Source organism: Canis lupus, chromosome 17 (genome assembly GCF_011100685.1).
Source record: "Canis lupus familiaris isolate Mischka breed German Shepherd chromosome 17, alternate assembly UU_Cfam_GSD_1.0, whole genome shotgun sequence".
Taxonomy (NCBI): Eukaryota; Metazoa; Chordata; class Mammalia; order Carnivora; family Canidae; genus Canis; species Canis lupus.
Window position 1 is genome coordinate 1,907,070 of NC_049238.1, and position 19,204 is coordinate 1,926,273.

Below are 19,204 nucleotides of genomic sequence, written 5' to 3' on the forward strand. Positions count from 1 at the left end.
CACACAAGGCCTTCCAAAGCCACAAATGGCACCAACCTAGAGCTCTGCTCCCTTGGCCGCTCCGAGATCTGCCACTGACAATGGCAGCCGGCATCAGCCCCAGCTGCACGTCTCAGCTCCTGGGCAAATCCCTCTTCAATTCATTACCCTTTCCTCGAGGGGCCCACGGCACACAGTTCATAATGATCTCAGTGCATGCCACAGCCTGCCCTGTGTCGCTCAGGTGTGTACAGTGTGAGTCTCCCCAGAGATCACGCAGGGCTCCTTGAGGTCGGGTCCCAACCCATCACCTTGGCATCCCTAGAGCCTGGCAGGTGTGTGCAGCAGGTGCTTAATAAATACGTGTTGGATTAAACTTCTTTAATTGGTAGGTCTGGCCAAAACAGAACAGGGTACACAGAGGATACAGCTTTCTCACATGTGAGCGAGCACACACACGGAGGTGTTACTGCATTAAGTAAATAATAATGCCCACTATAAACACCCATACCAAAGTTATGCTCCCACGGTCCCTTCTAGAAAGCATGGCCTTTTGAATTCGCCAAGGCTCCAGGGCTCTGGGGAGGCTCCCCTGGGGTTTGGAGGCGAGGACCACTAGGCCTCCGCCATAACACGGGGGTGGCAACAGGCTGGGCAGCCCTGATGAGCGATGGTGGCACGTCCATCCCCCTGTGCTGCACATGACCCGTGGAGGAAACAGACACAAGAATAAAGGTGTGGAGGGCTGGGGGGTACAGCACATCGTCACCCAGTCTACAAGGGAAGAAATCATACGCCTTCAGCCTAAAGTAACAAATCAATGTACACTCAGGATAGCTGGATGAAAGTGTATTTACGAAGCTAAAAAGCAAGAAAACACTTAAGTGCTCTGCAGCGCCCGAGCTCGCCATCACTCTGGCAGGTACCTGGCAGCAACAGTGTAGATGAAGAGGACACCTGCACACAGGCTCCTTCACAACGCATGCAATCGGGTTTCTGGAATGTGTCTAGTAAGGAGAACAACTGGGACAGTGAAGCCAGAAGGAAAGAAAGCCATTTGTACCATCCTTTCACAAGCAAGCAAGGTTCCGAGCGTGTGCCATGGCCCCTGCACGACTCCCACGGTCAAACCTGCAGGCTTGTTCTGGGCGTATGAAATATGCAGAGCCCTACCAGGCCATGCTGCCGTGGGCCGTGTTGTCAAGGTGACAGAGCAGCTCCAGGGTGTGCGCGGTGCTTGATGAATCGTCAGGGGACTCGTGGCTGCCCGGCTCCAGCTCCTTTGGCATCCTCCACACGGCCGCACACGTCAGGACTTTGCTGTCTGAAGCTAAGCAACAGAGGGTAATGTCAACAGAGCGTGGTATATGGCCACATCCCAGACAGCACACCACACCCACACAAGCGCAGGGGCAGGACACACCCGCTCTTCAAGTATTTAGAACCGCAGGCAGCACAGAGCAAGCGGAGCGAGGGGCATGGACGCGTGCACGGTCCGCCGCAGAAAGGCACAGCTCCCCGGGAACACCCGCCTAACCCCTGCACCTCCTTGTTTTAAAACCATCATTCTGCTTCAAGCGGAAGTTTAATTTTTCTCAAAATCAATTTCCTTCCATTCCTCCCCAACGGTGTTCCCAAACAGGGAGCACAGGGAGGGGGTGCGAGTGCTAAAGTCCCAAACAGTGGGAGTGTGGCTTGGGTCTGCGGTGGGTATCGAACGATCTTCCCCTCTCCCCTCAGACATAGGAGAGCACCTCACCCAGGTACTCAGCCCCCAGAGGGGGTGCCCCTGGACCCCAGGGCGCTACGGTGATGGGCGTGTGGGACCCCCACCCTGGAGCACACATGGCATTGCTCCTGCTGGGCCCTGGCTCTCCAGGCAGAGAGCAGCCCAGAGCCCGAGGGCACCGTGAGGACACAGCACCTCCTACGGACAACGGTGGTGCTCACTGCCCGCCCCTCCGAGTCCTGACATTTGATTTCCAAGATGCTCCAGGAAGCTGCGTCTTCGCAGAGCACTGTGAAATGCCACTTCGTGGATAAGGAAACCAAGCTTGGGTAAGACCAGGGACACCTGCTTTCAGGGAACATGCCAGGCACCTGGTCTCTGCCCCTCTACGCTATTTTTCAATAAGATAAAAACACAAATAAGACACCCCCAAAATCAAATTTAACATTATGTGATAAAAACTTAATCATAAATTCCTAAATAGGGATCCCTGGGTGGCGCAGTGGTTTGGCGCCTGCCTTTGGCCCAGGGCGCGATCCTGGAGACCTGGGATCGAATCCCACGTCGGGCTCCCTGCATGGAGCCTGCTTCTCCCTCTGCCTGTGTCTCTGCCTATCTGTCTCTCTCTGTGTAACTATCATGAATAAATAAATAAAATCTTTAAAAATAAATAAATAAATTAATTAAATAAATAAATAAATTCCTAAATATAAATCCTTTCAAATGTGTTTTCCATTTAGTTCCAAACTGCATACGTGCGAAACACCTTCCCTTTTAAAGGACTATAATGCACGATGCTAAAACAAGGAACGGGTTTCAACACTAAAGCACGGCTGACATCCAGTGAGGACCATAAAGGAAATGCAGAACGAGGAGAACCCCGCACGCACAGTGCTTCCCAAGTGAAATAAGAACACGAGGGGGCCGCACCCACACTGGGGAGTGTCCCACTTATCAGTTCTGTCTTCCTTCAATCCCAACACCAGCTGTCAGCCAGGCAGCGCGTCAGTGGACTCGACGGGCGATGCCTGACTCCACGGGCAGTCTGGTTACCATCGTCGCCCATGCTTGGAGCACCGGGGGGCGGCTCGGGGGGACGGCTGGGGTTCCCACCAGGGCTCTCCAACCCCAGTCTCGGTGCTCATTTCACATACTGCTGCTGAGCCATATATATATACATTTCACGTCAACCTTCCTGTTTCACCGAGGAAAACGCAATGCACCCTGGCTTTTCTACATGAGAAACTAATTTTCTTGTGGAACCCACCTCCCAGGCACATGGCCTTTCTGCAGAGCTGCGAGGCTGCAGTGGCTCTCCTAAAACACAAGGATACCTGACTGATGAGAGAGCTGGCAACTCTTGAGGCAGAAGGAGGAAATGAAGGCTGAAACAGGCACAGAGGACGGGAGTCTCCCTAAATGAGAGAAAGACGACCTACCTCACCTGCAAAGGTGATGGAGCTACCAGTGTGAGAAGCCAGTGTGGCGTCTCTGCGGGAGGGCGGAAGGGCCCCACCCTGCCTAGGGGAGATGCGCTGGTGGCAGAGACCCACAGAACAAATCCTTCTCCGGTGTCAGGAAGGTCAGTCTTTCCCTCAACTCCCTGCTCACCCAGCAAACACAGCAGGCAGTGGGGAGACAGTAAATGCTTTCCCCCTGAGAAGACTAATCAGACAAGAATGCTCTGTAGGGCTGCTTAGTTAGCGACATACTGAGGTCCTGACTACTTCGTACAGCAACGAAAAAATAAAGCCATAAGAACAGGAGAAGAAATGAAAACACCACTACTTGTTCATGATGTGTCTAGAACACAAGACAATGCACACCCTACTGTTAGAAACAAAACAGGGAATTTAGCAAAACTGCTGAACACCAAGGTGATATATAAAATTAACTGGACATCCATAGATTAGCAATAAAAACTTAGAAAAATTCTAAAAGCATTTACAATCACATTAAAAACAAATCAAGTACTCGATAACATCTCAAACTAAAGAGGTACAAGACCTACACGTGGCAAAATGGAAACCACCACTGAAAGAAGGTAAAGGCTAACACGCAGAGGGCTATCCCATGTTCACAGCCTGGAAGCTTCACTGCTGTAAAGGGTCCATGAACCTTAATTCAAGCTCCAAAAGTTTTTTTTGTTTTTTTGTTTTTTTTTGGTAGAAGCCAACAACCTGCTTTTGAAGTTCTAAAGTTTACATGGAAACGAGAACTGCCCACACGGAGAAGAACAAAATGTGCAGATTTACTAATCTGGGACGAATTTGGTGTTCGTACACAGATAAATAGAGTCCAGAGAAAGAAAATGCAACCTAGAAGGAGACCTTACGAGGATGGTCAGCTGACTTACAACAAAAATGCCACTGCACTGGAGTAGACACAAGATGCTCTTTGTAGTAAAAGATGCCACATCGATTGTATATTCGTGTGAAAAATGAACTTGCAGCCTACCTCATAACATACACAGAAACCAACTCTAGACAGACTTAAGATCAAAACGTGAAAGATGAAAGAAGACCAACTTTTCCTACATTACATAGTGGAATATCCTCACAACTTTGGGATAAGCAAGATTTCCTAAACAGGACAGAATAAAACACTAACCATAACAGAAAAGACTGATAACATAGATCACATTAAAATTAAGAACTTCCATCCACCAAAACACACTGAACTTCACAAAATAAAAAACTTTTGATCTTGGGCAGCCCGGGCGGCTCAGCGGTTCAGCAACGCCTTCAGCCCAGGGTGTGGTCCTGGGGACCCAGGATCGGGTCCCACATCGGGCTCCCTGCATGGAGCCTGCTTCTCACTCTGCCTGTGTCTCTGCCTCTCTCTCTCTGTGTCTCTCATGAATAAATAAATAAAATCTTGAAAAAAAAATAAATAAAACTTCTGGTCTTAAAAAGATACCATGGAAAAATAAAGCAAGGGGCGCCTGGGTGGCTCAGTCAGTTAAGTGTCTGCCTTTGGCTCAGGTCCTGATCTCCGGATCCTGGGATGGAACACCCCCCAGTTGGTCTCCCTGCCCACTGAGGGGCCTGCTTCTCCCTCTCCCTTTGTCCCTCCCCTCTTACCTGTGTGCATTCTCTCCCTCTCTCAATTAAGTAAAATCTTTTAAAAAAAGAAAAAAATGAAGCAAAACTGGAAGAAAGTATTCATAATACATATATCTGACAAAGGGCTTGTATCGAGAATAAAGAGCTCTTAGAATTTAATAAGACAAATAACCCAATTTTTAAAAATGGCAGAAGATGGAATCAGACACTTCACAAAGAAAACACGAACCAAAAAAAAAGAAAAAAGAAAAAGAAAACACGAACCGTCAGCAATCACCAGAAAGGACGCTCAACATCAACAGTAACTGGGGAAATGCAAAATAAAACCCAAACGAGCAGCACCACACACCTACTAGAATGACTAAACTTTAAAAAGATCAACAATACCAAGTATTGGCAAAGATGTAGAACTGGATCTCTTGCAGATTGCTGGAAATAGCGTAACATAGTACAGCATTTTGGAAAACGCTTTGGCAGCTGAGCATTCACTTACCAGACAACCCAATAATTCTACTCTCAGGACGGGCCGTCACAGAGTGTGACTTGTTGATAACGGGCTTTGTGGCCACTCCTGATTTCGGCAGCTACGCCTGGCCCCACAGCAATAGCGGCCTGGAGATGGTATGTGACGGCCAGAAGTCAGGGGTAGCAATTATCATAATGACCAACAAGGCAGCGTGCCAGCCAAGGGAAGGCCAACTGGCCGAGCTGTGGCGACAGATAACAAGAGACAGCATTCCTAGGAGCAAAACAGATGGTCCCTCAACAGAGCACTGCCGCCTGATACAGGCATGCATACATACATACAAATTCCAAAGAAAGCAAGAATGGATGAGTAGGAGGCTGAGGCGAGTCACCCCATTACAAGTCATTATCCCCTACCTAGCTCTGGTCTGAGGTTTCAGACCTAAATCCACTTACAGAAAATATGGCCAGATCCCCAGAAATCAGGAACCCATAACATCAGGGCAAGCAAGCACCCACGGGGATGATGACCCCAGTGTGCCCTCAAAAGGACTTACTGCCACTTACATGGTGGTCATAGACTGGGCAACAGGTGCGACCCAACAGTTGGGAGGTCTACTGAACGCAAGGTCTGAGACCCAAAATGTCACATCTCCAATGAGGGTGGGGACGTTAAGGGGCCAGGTAAATGAAGTCCTAGACAAGGCCCGGTCTCAACAGACCTCCTGGGCAGACCCAGCCAGTGCACATTTCCATGGTCCATGAGTGTAAAATGGAACGTACACCGATGCCCTGCCCCATCACAAATGGTGGAGATGTGTGCCTATGTTAAGGATCAAGGGTATGGAAGTGCCATCTAGCCTCTGCACAAAGTCAGTGGGTCCTGGGGAGGACTGGGGCTCCTCTAAGCTCAACAGAGCGGGCTCCCTGCTCACAGCTGCAGTGTCAGACGTGAGTCTCTATTAGAGGAGCTCCACCAGCCTCAGGTATGTGAGGGAGACACTGCTCTCCAAGCGCCTTTCTTCCTATGCCAATGAAGACAGAGGACTGGAAACCATCCACGTTTCTATGAAGAGAAAAACTGCACATGGTTTTGCGGCAGAGCTGTTAGTGCTCCTACTTGCTATCCTAACACACTCCAAAGGCATCCGGACACCTCACAGAACCTTGCACGAAGCCATGACAGTGATGGCATCGCACCACGTGCAGCTGACCCAGCAAGCAAGTGCGAGATACCCCATGGAGACTCAGGACCTGGCAACCTGGTGAGGTCTGAAGTCCAGTATTCTGGAGAAGTGGCATCCTACATCCACAAAGGAGGAGGCTCAATGGCCGAGGGCCTCTATCCCAGAGGCTGCATGCTCTGCATCTAGGAACAACGGGCCAGCCCAGATGCTTGGTAACCTGGCAGGCTGCCGGTTCAGTGGGAGTTAGGGCCCAAGGGCTCAGCAGCAGGGCAGGCTAAAGACACATGACCTGGTGGACGTGTGAAAGGGGTCAGTGATAGAAATGGTACAGCAGTGGCTTCCTGGGGAGAACCTCCAGGTTCCAGAGAATCACATGCATTTTGTAAAAACTGCTGTGGCCATGCTTCTGGGCCCTGACAGGTAGACCAGAGGGCACCAAGGGACCACGTGTCACTCACTCCAGAGCCCTGCCATACTCACCAGGACACAGGCAGGCAGGCCAGGCCCACAGGGCACAGAACAACTCCACAGACCATACACCCCTACATGGTTTTGTGTCCCCAACAGGAGAGCACATCGGCCTGGGGAGCTCGTACTCCTACATGGTAGTGTGTCCTCAACATGGGAACACACCGGCCTACAGAGCTGGTACTTCTACGTGGTTCTATATCCTCAACATGAGAATGCACTGGCCTGAAGAGCTGGTCCTTCTACATGGTTCTATGTCCTCAACGTGAGAATACACTGGCCTGAGGCGCTGTTTTTTCTACATGGTTCTGTGTCCTCACCACAAGAACGGACAGCCCTGGGGAGCTAGTTCTTCTACATAGGTAAGTGTCCGCACCATGAGAATGCATTAGCCTGGGGAGCTGGAATGAGAGCAGGGCTGAATCCACTTGCTCTTCCCCTAGGACCCACAGGCCTTTCCTGTGTCCCTAACTATGGGCTTTGCAGGGCTGAAGGTCCTAATTCCCATGGTGGGGGTGGGGGTGGGGTGTGTTCTTCTCAGGGGCAGAGCAGGGTTCCCCTCAAACCAGAAGTGACAATGGCCAATGTGACACTGAGGTTTTGTGAGTGTTTGTGAGGCAGCAATAAGCGGACTTAAAAAACCACCTAGCCACCAGCTATCATCACCTGTGTGTGCACTTGCCTCCATTTGGTAGCGAGATGACAAAGTCAAGTTAAATACAGGCACTGCCCACAGTGACGCCAAATAACCAAATGGTGAAATAATACAAGAACAAGATTCAGGTCAAGTGCTGCAGGGAAGAGACACACCTTCCAGAGGGAGGAGATTATTTAGCCGCTGCCCCAGTGGGGACTGGGGTACAAGGAAATGGATGTAAGGCACTGCACTGGGAGGACTGGGGGACCAGTGGCTTTGGAGGACAGAGAGAGGCCAAGCATTCAATGTGGGACACAGTAAAATGAATGAAAGCCCTAAGAAATGAGGTCTGATGCCCTACTGAGAGGGACCGGGAAGGGTCTGAAAGGCTAGCTGAGGAGTGTGGAGCACCTGCTCTAGATAACAGGGTGGAGGCGACAACTTTGAATGAGGACCACAAGTGCCTGGCAGAGAGAGCACACGTTCCATCAATGCCAAGAAACGAGGCCCAGCGCCGTGCCTGAGAGCAGAGGATCTGGTGCCGGCGTGTATGATGGACTGAATCAGGAACGAGGCCAGCAGCCGAGTCTGGAGCACTACACGGGTAAGAAGGGGAAGGGTCCCAAAACCACCAGGTAGACAGCTGGCAAAGATGGCCCTTCACTTCCATTCTAGAAGCCCTGAATAAGCACTCCCGTGTGCCGCTCCCATGGTGGTGGGGAGGGGCACCGCCTCGAGACCTGCCAGGGGCCAAAAGGGGCCACGCGGCCCAAGGACACTATGGTGCAGGGCGCTTGGACCTCCTTCCTTTGCACTGCCCACGGGGCCGGAGTTGATAGTGAATGAAGGCGCGCCAGGATGGGCAACTGAGGGAGCTGCCCCCACTGCTGGGGACGTGCGACAGGACAGGGAGGTGGGGGGTTGGGGCACTCCCACCAGCAGGCCACACCTGAACGACCGAGCACAATGACAACGCCAACTCTGGCGGCAGCGTACAAGGTCACATAAGACAAAAAGAAATCTGTGCTAGCTATGCTTGTAAAATGCAAAGAATCAAACATTTTTCTGAAAATTGGTGTATTGAGGAAATTTCTAGCAACAAAAAAAGAAATTTGTCTAGATTTTCTGAAAGATCATAAAATTCTGTTACCAGAATTTACTATGAAAATGTGATGGTTCAAGGTGAGTCCAAAGCTACTTACTGAGAAACGTAACCCCTAGAAGTCAGTCATCCTGAGAAAGACCAGGAGGTGACATCGTGGGCACCCAGGGCACCGGCCAACATCACCCACCAGAGAAATGAGCCAAGCTGCAGAAGCTGCTGAATAAAGAGTGCGCTTCACGTCCAAGGAACGCGGTAGGCATTATCAGAAACTCTCCAAATCCTCAGAAGCAGATGAAATTGAAGGTAAACAGTACTGAGTAAGAAATGCTGGAGTTTGCCCATCGAGACATGCAAATTGGTTCTGAAACTCGGAGGATTTCCATATCTGCAGGAGTCTCAACAGAGCATTCAACACAAATCCAGCAGCTATCAAAGAACGAAGGTGCTGTTAAGAAGGAAAGCCCGATCTTTAGAAGGAAACGCTGTAATAACCAGCAAGTAGCCCACTTCCGCCCTGGGTGTCAGTCCGTCCTGAGCGGAGGTCCTGCGGCGCCCGGAACCACCGGGAGCCCCCGAGGGCAGGCCCACGCGCCCATGGCGCAGGCACGGAGCACGCCGCCCCGTGAGCAAGAGGGGAAGGCCCGCCCCTCACCCCGTGAACAAGGACACCGGGGCCCGCGAAGTTAAGCGGGTGTCAGCAGCGCCAGGGTCAGAGAGGCAAGGCGGCGACCCGACCCGTCAACAGTCCACGGCTTCGGCAGAGAAGATACGGAGCTGTGTCCTGAAGGCCAGCTGGACGCCCGAGCCTGTGTTTCCCACGGAACACGCGAGCCCCAGGCACTTAATGAGATAAAAAGATAATCGGGGCCAATGAATGGAGGAGCGGCCCGAGGCTGCCCGCTGTGCCCGCTGAGTGTGCCGCGCTGTCAGGGATTACCGAGTCCGGGCTTAGAGCAATTCAAAGGAGCTTAGGTCCTTTGTAAGCCTGAATAGCCGCTCCAGCCAGCTCAGCCAAAGGGCGAGCAGCACCCCGGCTGGGGACATAATCTGATCCCCAGCCGGAGGGAGGAGGCTCTGGCGGCCGCGCGGAGCGTGATGCGGTGGGCGCACTCGCAACCCGACGGCTATTTTTAGACTTCGACCAGCGCTGCGTCTGGCGCAGGCCTAGCAGGATGAATGAGGAGCCATCCAGCTCCGCTAAGCAGTCACCCCGGACAGGGGGAGCTCGGCGTGCACACCACTAAGCCGCAGAGCTGTGCCCAAATGCGGTTCTCCCCTGGCCTTCACATGCCGTAGGGCACGCCGGGTACAAATCCTAGACCCTGGTGACAGTGAGGCTGGCACCTCCCCTCCCGGCACTGGTGCCCCGAGAAGCTCTGAGGGTGGTGCAGGGGCAGCGACGAGCTCCCTGACTGCAAGGACAAGGGTGGAGGGGGCAGGAGAACTGATCTCCAGAGACAAGGTGGGCACAGCAATGAAGGGCCGGTTGGAGCATGTTAGCCCAGGTGGCCGTCGGGTAGCAGGGAAGGGAGAAGAGACCCAGCCAGGCACCCCAGCACCCCCTGATCTATGTGACTGGCACGACTTGGCCGGAGCAGAAACCCACCGGGAGCCACCAGTGAAGAGCCCCCCACCTCTCACTCAGTGCTCGACCAAAGACAGGTTCACAGACTCAGAGCCCCTGCTCTTCGGGGGACCCAGCCCCCCATCCCCAGGCTTCCCTATAACACTGCTGCACAATAAACAAGGTTGTCAGGGGCGCCTTGGGCTCAGGTCATGACCCTGGGCTCCTGGGATCAAGTCCCCGCTGGGCTCCCTGCTCAAAGGGGAGTCTGCTTCTCCCTGTCCCTCTGTCCGTCCCCCTGCTCATGCTCTCTCCCAAATCCATAAATAATAAATAACAAATAAATAAAATCTTTTTAAAAAGCAAATAAAAACAAAAACAAACAAAAAATCCCAAGGTTTTCCTCTAAGCTTCCCTAGAAAAAGCCATGCCAGGAGGTCTAGGACAGTGGCACCACGGGACAGGGACAGAAGGGCCCAGACCTGCAAGAGCCCATGCCAGACCCAAGGGGTCCCACCGGCCAACAGCCAGACCTACAGACGCATGGCCCCAGTCCACCTCAGAGAGCCGGCGGGCTGCAGCGATCGCCCGGTTCCCGAACGTGTCGAGGGAAGGGGCAGGCAGGCACGGCAGGAGCCGATAATGACGGGAAGCACAACGGAAGCCCCTGGAGGTCCCCTTCCCTATCAAAACAGTCACCAAAGACAGCACTGTTCACGGGTGGGAACGGAGGGCTCGGAGCACCATCAAAGTCTTGAAAGATGCCAGCCTGCTGATTTTTATCAGGTCCCATCAGGTCCCCAGGCAGGCCCGCGTAGCAGGCAGTTCTTGGAGGACGACAGTGGATTATGACAGTCTTCAGCAGGCAGTGACGCCAACTGCTGCTATTTCTGATGCGCTGGTGCCACAGACACAGAACAATGTAGCCCCTGGCTTCAGAGTGATGGATCTGGAAGGAGTATTTTCTCCCAGAACCAGTGTGGAGGGATCGCCAGCAGCCAGGTCCCGCCCCCAGCAGGACAACAGCTGCCCAGCAAGCCCACGTTGGCACTCCCCACAGGAAACTCATCCAGAGTGGGCACACCTTGGCCCAAATCCGGCCCCACCTGTGTCTGCAGGGCCCGGAAGCCAAGGACAGTGTAAGAGCAAGGGAATGCACGGCCCACAGAGCCTGCCATCCTTGCACCCCAGCCCTCTGCAGGCAACACTCACCGCCCTTCCTGGCTCAGAGCATGCTTGTAGCCCGTGTGCGCCCTGCACACCCTGCTGTGAGAAGCCACGGGGCTCCACTGCAATGGGGTCCCACGAGCAGTGTCTGTGAGGGTGTCGAGGGAGCTCAGCCCCTGAACAGGCCCCAGAGCCTCGTCTCTCCACGACCCTGCTGCCTCCACCCGACAACAAGCTTCCTATGTGCTCTGACACAACCCACTGCGAGGCTTCCTGCCCACATAGCTCAGTGTGTGAGGCCTCACACTCGGCCTGGCATTCTGGTACTTTCCACAGGCCCCTGCATGGCCCCTCTGCACCCGGCCCTGGCCCCTCGGTTCTCACTCCCTCCACACTCCAGGGCACACCACACTCTGCTGTGACTGCTGTGACCACCTGACACCAAGGGGGGCCTACTGCCTACCGGGTACTACACAGCTGCTCCACTGGCCACAGCTGCAGGCTGAGCCACATCTTCCCCAACACAGTCTGCACGGCCCCTCCCCTGCCATCCAGCGGCCTGAGCCTTGCCTTGTCCAGCACAGTCTGAGCCCGTGTACTTCCTTTCTTGGGTTCCCTGGGTCCTAGGGCACCAATCAGGAATGAGTCAGTCTTCCATCATAATAATTCCTTAAACCAAACTGCCCTGGTTTCCACCTCATGACCCAAATGGTACACGATGACCCCATGGAAACGCTGCATCACAGGGAGAGTGAGAGGGACGTGCATGGGCTGAGGAGAAAGCCTGTGGAACCCCAGTGCCACCGCCTCGGTGATACCCCAACGGTCCAGCGATCGGGACCACACTGGGGTATCCTTGCCACGAGGAGGCCCAACTTTGGATGGCCTTTTTGAATCTCGGAGGTAACAGAGGACATGCTGACCATGGGGCTCTAACCTCGCCACCCGTCAGGCTGACACCTAAGTGGAGCTTGAACGGAGAGACGTGCTGCTGTGGGTCCTGGCATGGGGCCCCGCTGGAGTTCGCAGGTCCAGGCCAAACACAACCACCATGCGGAGCCTCAGGCGAGCCCCAGAGCAGAGTCACAGGCTGCCAAGCGGTGCCTGCTTACATGTGGCATCACGCTGTTGTCAGGAAACAGCTCGTGGCTGGCTCCGGGACGCTGGTGGGCAGGAGTGGACCACCTGATTGTGGGAGGCAAATACTGTGCGCCGAGTCCTGTACATCACAGAATGGGTGTCATCTGATCCACCACAGCATACGGAGAGGCAGATGCAGCCAACATCGAGTGGGAATTTTGTGCATTCCATACAAAATCGGGTCCAAGCAGGTCCCAAAGGCACAGCAGGCTCCTAATCTGGTGGCTGTATTGCCTCTACTCGGGATAATCCTGATCCCAGGGGAGGAACACTCGCCCTTGGCTTAGAGACTGCTCTGCCCAGACACGGCGCCAACGGGAAGCACCGTATGCAGCAGTGTGTGAAAGGAGACAAAGCCTGAGCAGATGCCTGACAGTCCACGCTGCCCAGGTAGGTGGACGGTCAGAGCACATCACACCCACATCTCAACAGTGGCTTCCATCCTGGCCATGAGATCAGGCTTGGCAAGAAGAGAACAAAATCAAAACAAGGAAGGTATGCAGGTGGACTGCTGAGAAGTAGCAGAGTGTGCATCTACCTGCTCACATGGTCACTCGCCCCAGCGTCTCAACTACAAGGGAGGCTCCAAGAAGACCTACTGCAGGGATGCTGGCCGTTCCCCGACTCCCCAGCGGAGCATGTGCTGCCGGGGGCCTCCTTTAAGCAGCCAGGTTCCTAGAACATCACCACGGGCAGGGTGTGGGCTGCCTCCTGTCGCAGAAGATCCATGTCATGCCAGCAGCCCCTTGTTGCCTGAACTCCCCATCTGCTGTATGGAATGCCCTCTTTCTGAAACACCTGGTGTGTGGCTTCTTGATCCTGACGGATAAACTCACCCTGATATCCAAAAGGACGTGGTATCATTCACTGACGAGCAATCCAGAAAAAATACTGTTGTGCTGCTCCTGAGATGCCCAGGAGAGGCCCAGGTAACAGGGCCACAGGCGGCCTGATGTTTATGTGGAGAGCCCAGGAAGGAAGTAAAGGGTTTAAGATTATTTTTCTCATGGGGCGCAAGGGCAGCTCAGTTGGTTGAGCATCCAACTCTTATTTTCAGCTCAGGTCATGATCTCAGGGTCGTGAGATCAGGCCCCGTGTCAGGATCCACGCTGAGGGCGGAGTCTGCTTGAGATTCTCTCCGCCGCTCCCCCAGGCAGTGCATGAGCACATGCACTTGCACTCCCTTTCTCTCAAATAAACAAATCTTAAAAAAAAAAAAAAAGTGTTATTTTTCAGTTCTGCTGTTTTTCAACATTTCCTTTCATTTATCAACTTCACAGATTCTGGGACTTCTGATTCTAACAATACAGCTAATTAAGTATCCTGGAAAAAAAATTATACTTCTATAGAACACTTATCTGTATTTTTAAATGCATAGTTGTGCTTTCAGGAAATTGAAACAACATGACCAGGAGCAAAAACTAAAGCTGTTGTGGAAGCCACAAAGGTAAACGATGGCTGCCCTCTCCCTATCTGTGTCCACTGGGAATCTACAGGCCACACAGTCAGCGGGACATAGGCATGAGGCCCAGCAAAGGGTGAGGACTGGGACTGGGACCTTGGCAAAAGTGTGGATTCCAGAAGGGCCACTTTCTCATCAAAAGACAGAGCTGGGATAGAGACATCAAGGACGCGTGTTATCTCAGCCATGGCTCTGAGCAGACGGCATCTACCTGGGAATCTGCACCCTGCCCTGGTCCTCGCAGAAGTCCGGGCTTGAATTTACACCTTGAATTTACACCACGAAATCCTAGGCCAAGAATCTAACTACAAGTCCTCCTGGGTGTCTTCCAGATGGTGCAAACTCTAGAAGAAGGTACCCCCAGGCCAGGCCCTCAGGACTCAGAGCAGCCCAACAAGGGCTGGTAATAAAACAGGATGAAACTCACAGTGACAAGAGTGCCTGAGTGAGAGCTGGCCAGAAGAAGGAACCTAGAGTGAGGGTCCCAGTGACTTCAGACAGTAGGAGCTTTAAAATAGAAAGAAAGAAAGAAAGAAAGAAAGAAAGAAAGAAAGAAAGAAAGAAAGAAAGAAAGAAAGAAAGAAAGAAATAAAGAAAGAAAAGAACATAAAGGAAGAAAGATAAGACGAAGGAAGGAAGAGGAAGGCATCCTTCGACAGCACGCACTCAAGCCAGCCCTACCTCCCTCCCTCCCTCCACTCCCTCCCCGCCTCCCTCACTCAATCCCTCCCTCCCCCACCCCTGCGTCCTCCTTCCTTCCTTCCTGTCCTTCCTCCTTCCTGCCTTCCTTCCTTCCCCTCCCTCTCCTTCCTTCCTCCCTCTCCCCCCCCCTCCCTCCCCTCCCTCCCCTCCCACTCCCCTCCCCTCCCCTCGCCTCCCCTCCCTCCCCTCCCCCTCCCCCTCCCCCTCCCCCCCCCCCTCCCCCTCCCCCTCCCCTCCCCCCCCCCTCCCCTCCCCCTCCCCCCCCCCACCCCCACCCCCCGACCCGCGCTGAGTCAAAAATGTGATCAAGCAAAAAAGACCACCAACCAAAATTCACCAGGAATATTTTTTAAAGAACCAAATAAAATGTCTAGAAATAACACCTGTAACTGTTGAAATAAGCATCTGAGCTGGCAATGTTGCAGCAGATCAGAAACATCTGGAAGAACTGAGCACGTGGAATGAAGGTGAGAAGGGAGTGCCCAGAGGGGAGCACACAGACACCCAGAGGTGGAGACGTGGCGGGCACGGCCCCGGGGCCCAAGAGTAGGCGGAGACTGGAGGAGAGGTCAGGGGGTCAGGTCCACGGAATCTAGAAGGATTCTGGAGTCGGACAGCTTAACAGTATCTGAGTTCTTTCTTCAATGTACTGAAACTAGAACTGGACACTGCAGATGACGTTTTATGGGAACAATCTATGTAAGAAGGTGACACAGAAGCAGAAGCCTCAGCACAGTGAACAGGCCTCGACCCGATGTCAGGGACAGATGGCATTACAATGGTAAGGAGTGAGGGGCGGCTGGAACGTGTGGCAAGTGTCACACTACCTGCCTGTCTCCAAGGGCTTCCCACGAGCTAACCTGTTCATCTGCCTCATGGCCTTACAAAGCGGGGCCACCCCCGCACCCAGGCACTTTTATGGTGTCTCTCCTTCTCTAAAAAAGATTTTATTTATTTATTTATTTTCAAAAGACAAATGGAGTGTGAGCAGGGAAGGGGCAGAGGGAGACGGAGAATCTCAAGCAGACCCCACGCTGAGCAGGAAGCCAGACGCAGGCCTTGATCCCACAACCCTGAGATCATGACCTAAGCAGAAATCGAGTTGGGCGCTTGATCAATGGAGCCACCCAGGGGTCCCTAGTTTCCCTCCTTTGTAATTAACTGACCAAAGTGCACAGGACGGGTAAGGTCCTTCCTGGGGCTCCGAGGAGACAGAGTGGCCTGTGCAGGTGTGCAGGGTCACCTGGGTCGGCTCTGCCACCAGGCAGGCCCTGCCCCATGTCCCCACCCACCTTCAACTGGCCGTATGACCTTAGAGAAGTAACCCACCTTCCCTGAGCGCCAACACCTCTGGAGCCTCCGGGACTGCAGCAAGGATGACGGGCGGCTGAAGACAAAGCATTCTGGGGGTTGGCATGACACAGACAATGGCACCTCTTCTCCCTTGTTCTGGGTGTGAATGCAAGTGTCTGTCGCTCCCTGCAGGACAGGCCCACCAGCTAGGGGTGGAGCCAGCTAAGCACAGACCTATGAGGTCGATGCAAACGCCCGGCGTCCCAGAGCGCAGCCCAGCACCCTGCCCTCCGTCAGGATTGCTGAGAATCCCAGCAGCATCTGCACCTGTAGCAGGACTTGCCCAGCCCCACCCCTGTGTCCCCGAGGTCCTGCAGATGGATATCCCAGGACCCAAGGCCCCATGTTGCCCACAGCCACTGGGCCACCAGGGTAGCTGCTGAAACTTCCCCCAAGGGACCGCTTCTCCGCAGGTGCTGGCAGGGACACGCCTGCACTCACAGCCAGCTCCCAGCGAGGCTGCCCACAGCACCATCCCCTCCGTCCTCAGCCCTGCCCAGCAGGACGCACAGCACTGGCACCGTGGCAGGACGCAGCCCAGGAGACAGCCAGGCCGAGCCCATACTCTGCATCCTGACCGCACACCAGGGCTGGGCCGGGGCTGCTCCGCCAGTGGCCCCGCTCAGGGCTGCCTCTCTGAGGAGATGCTGGGCTCTACCTGGGACCTGGGTCACCTTTTGACCACCTGAGAGGTCTGTTCATCTCAGAACCCAACTACACAGAGCCCCGGCTCTTTCCAGCTACCGACACTCGGGAGCTGTGGCTCTGCGCCCGCACTGAGGGCTGCCAGGATGGGGTGCCGGCCCGGCATGCCGCCCAGCCTTACTCCCCGACGGCCTTGCCGCCAAGCACGCGGAGCGCCCTGGCACCTACCGCAGAACTCTTCGCTGATACGCCCATTAACTTGCACTCCGCATGCAGCCACTCATTTTTCGGAACTACAAAAAGGCAACAGTGACACTCACTTGGCATCCCAGCGCTTGCTTTCTGGACAGGGACCATCCACATTCCCATTAAAACAGAGAACACGGTGATTCATCAGCATTAGCTGGAGCAAAAATGGCAGGCACCACCTTCAGCGATGGTTTCTAAAACCACTATTATAAACTACTCTGGCAGCCACTCATGTCAGAAATTAATTAACACCCCCCAAAAACGCCCTCATACCTTCATTCTTCGATAACGCCATGATTTCCTGATGGATGTGTTTAGGTTTCTACTATGTGCCCCAGGCTCAAACATCAAAAACCCCCTCGTAACAATACCGGTCCACGCGGTTTCTACCCTGAAATACTCAGCTTGTCGGTAAGCGCTGGGCACGGGGGGTGTGCACACGCGGAGCCCGGACAGGCCGTGCTGAGACTGACCTGCGGCTCCGAGCCACGGCCTCGGCTCAGTCTGAGCGAGTGGGACGCGGGGGCCCGCTCCGGGGCTCTGAGGACCAAGGACACGGAAACAGAGTATTCACGACACACCCATGAAGCACGGGGGAGCTGTGTGATAAAGGGAGCACAAGAGGCCGCGGGACAGGGCACCCCCGCGCAGTAGCCTACAACCTGCAGACAGCTGGGTGTACAGGCGACACGGCCACAGCAGCACCCCGTGTGCACGCAGCACGGGCCCATCACACGCGGCCCATGGGCGTGGTCATGACGCATGGTGTCCACCCGGACCCGCCTCCCAGGTGTCCTAGGGCCGCCGGTCTGCAGGGAGCTTGCTGTGAGGACAGGGGCGGGGGGACAGGCTGTGACTCACTCTGCACAGTCCATCCTGGCTCACGCTTTTCTAGAACTACCCTCAACAGGAAAGGCAAGTGCCGTGCTCCTCTTTTCTTGCTGGTCTTTGGTGGGTTCGGGGGAGGTAATGAGGGAGAACTCGGCCTTAATTCCAGTCCTTTCTCTTCCCACATTATCTGCCCTGTGTGGCAAGCTCCCCTTCATACATTCTGCTACCACAGCATCTGCCCAGCGCCCTTCTCCCCCATACCCACGTTCTGTGCCTCGATCACCCGTGTCCCCTGCCGCACACAGGCCGGCCCGCCAACCTGCATCCCTCTTGTCCCTGTGCTGCCCCACGCTGCACCTCACAGGCCATCCTGCGGCTCAGTCAGACGGAGCAGTCGCCAGGCCACGGATGGATGGACCACTGGAATCAGCGCCAGGACAGCCGGGCTGCAGCGGCCGACTCCCTAGCGCACCTGCCTGGTGCAGTATGCTCGCTGGGGACGTCATATGCTCACTGTGGAAGTCGGCTTGCCTTTTCAAGTCCAGGCAAACGCCCCATCTGACTTTACTGTGGGCAAGCACACCCTCGTGGGCGGCCACCTAACATGGCTCGAATGCAACAAGCGCTCAGCGGGGCTTCCTCCAGCCCAAGGTGAGTCTGGCCCAGCTCCGTGCCAGGGCCAGAGTGCTAAGGTCGCATGCTCCCTGCTGTCTGCAACAGCCTCTGGGCTCCAGCTCACTGCAGCCCCACGGGGTGCCCCCAAGTCACTCCTAGGAGCCACCTGCATGGTGGCCACCATCCCCTTGCCTTGGCCCCTTCTCCCTGGTTCGTGCACGCTCTGTCACTTTTCTCCTGTGCCAGGCACTGTGCACGGCTGTGGGGGCTGCTTCCTACACGAGGAGCCCTGCAGAGGGGACAGGTAGGGCCAGTGTCCCCGCATATGCCCCCCACGCAACAACCCAGAGGATGTGGGTCCTCTCCCCTGTGTGTGCCTGTGACCCCTCATCGCTAGAGCAGTTGGCTTACACTAATTGGTATGAAACCCACCCAACTTGAAAACTTGGGAAAGGACCTTTGTCTACTGTGCCCACAAGTGCCCTCCAGCTGGCGGTGGTCCTGCTCCTGACGTCCTGTCCACCAGGAGGAGGGAGTGTCTGTGGACATCACCAGCCCTGGAGGCCAGCCTGGAGGCAGAAAGGACAGAGTAAAGAGCAATTCTAAGAAAAGGAGATCATTATGAAACAGACCCAGGACTGGCCCCCAGGGAAGTATCTTCTTTATGAAAAGGAAAAACAAAATGAGGAGAAAGGCAAGTGGAAGGGAGTAGTTCGAGTTCAAGAAAAAAATGAGGGTTCAGAAACCGAGTCATCTGCTCCAAACACTCGCTGTGAGCCCCCAGTGCCCGTGAGGACCCAGTACGCGTGCTGCTGACCGCAGTGAGCGTGACCCCTCTTGC

The 19,204-nt window shown here is 54.3% G+C and overlaps 1 protein-coding gene across 5 annotated transcripts in view; it reads right to left on the reverse strand.

Moving 5' to 3' along the window:
* EIPR1 (EARP complex and GARP complex interacting protein 1) overlaps positions 1 to 19,204 on the reverse strand; it is a 120,397-nt gene that overhangs the window by 35,660 nt on the left and 65,533 nt on the right. For 3 of the 5 annotated variants that reach the window (XM_038560678.1, XM_038560682.1, XM_038560679.1), the window contains one exon: positions 1,153 to 1,309. The exons of the other annotated variants lie outside the window; for them this stretch is intronic. In XM_038560678.1, the coding sequence (XP_038416606.1) occupies positions 1,153 to 1,309 (157 nt within the window). The remainder of the gene's footprint in view (positions 1 to 1,152; positions 1,310 to 19,204) is intronic. 5 annotated transcript variants of the gene reach the window in all.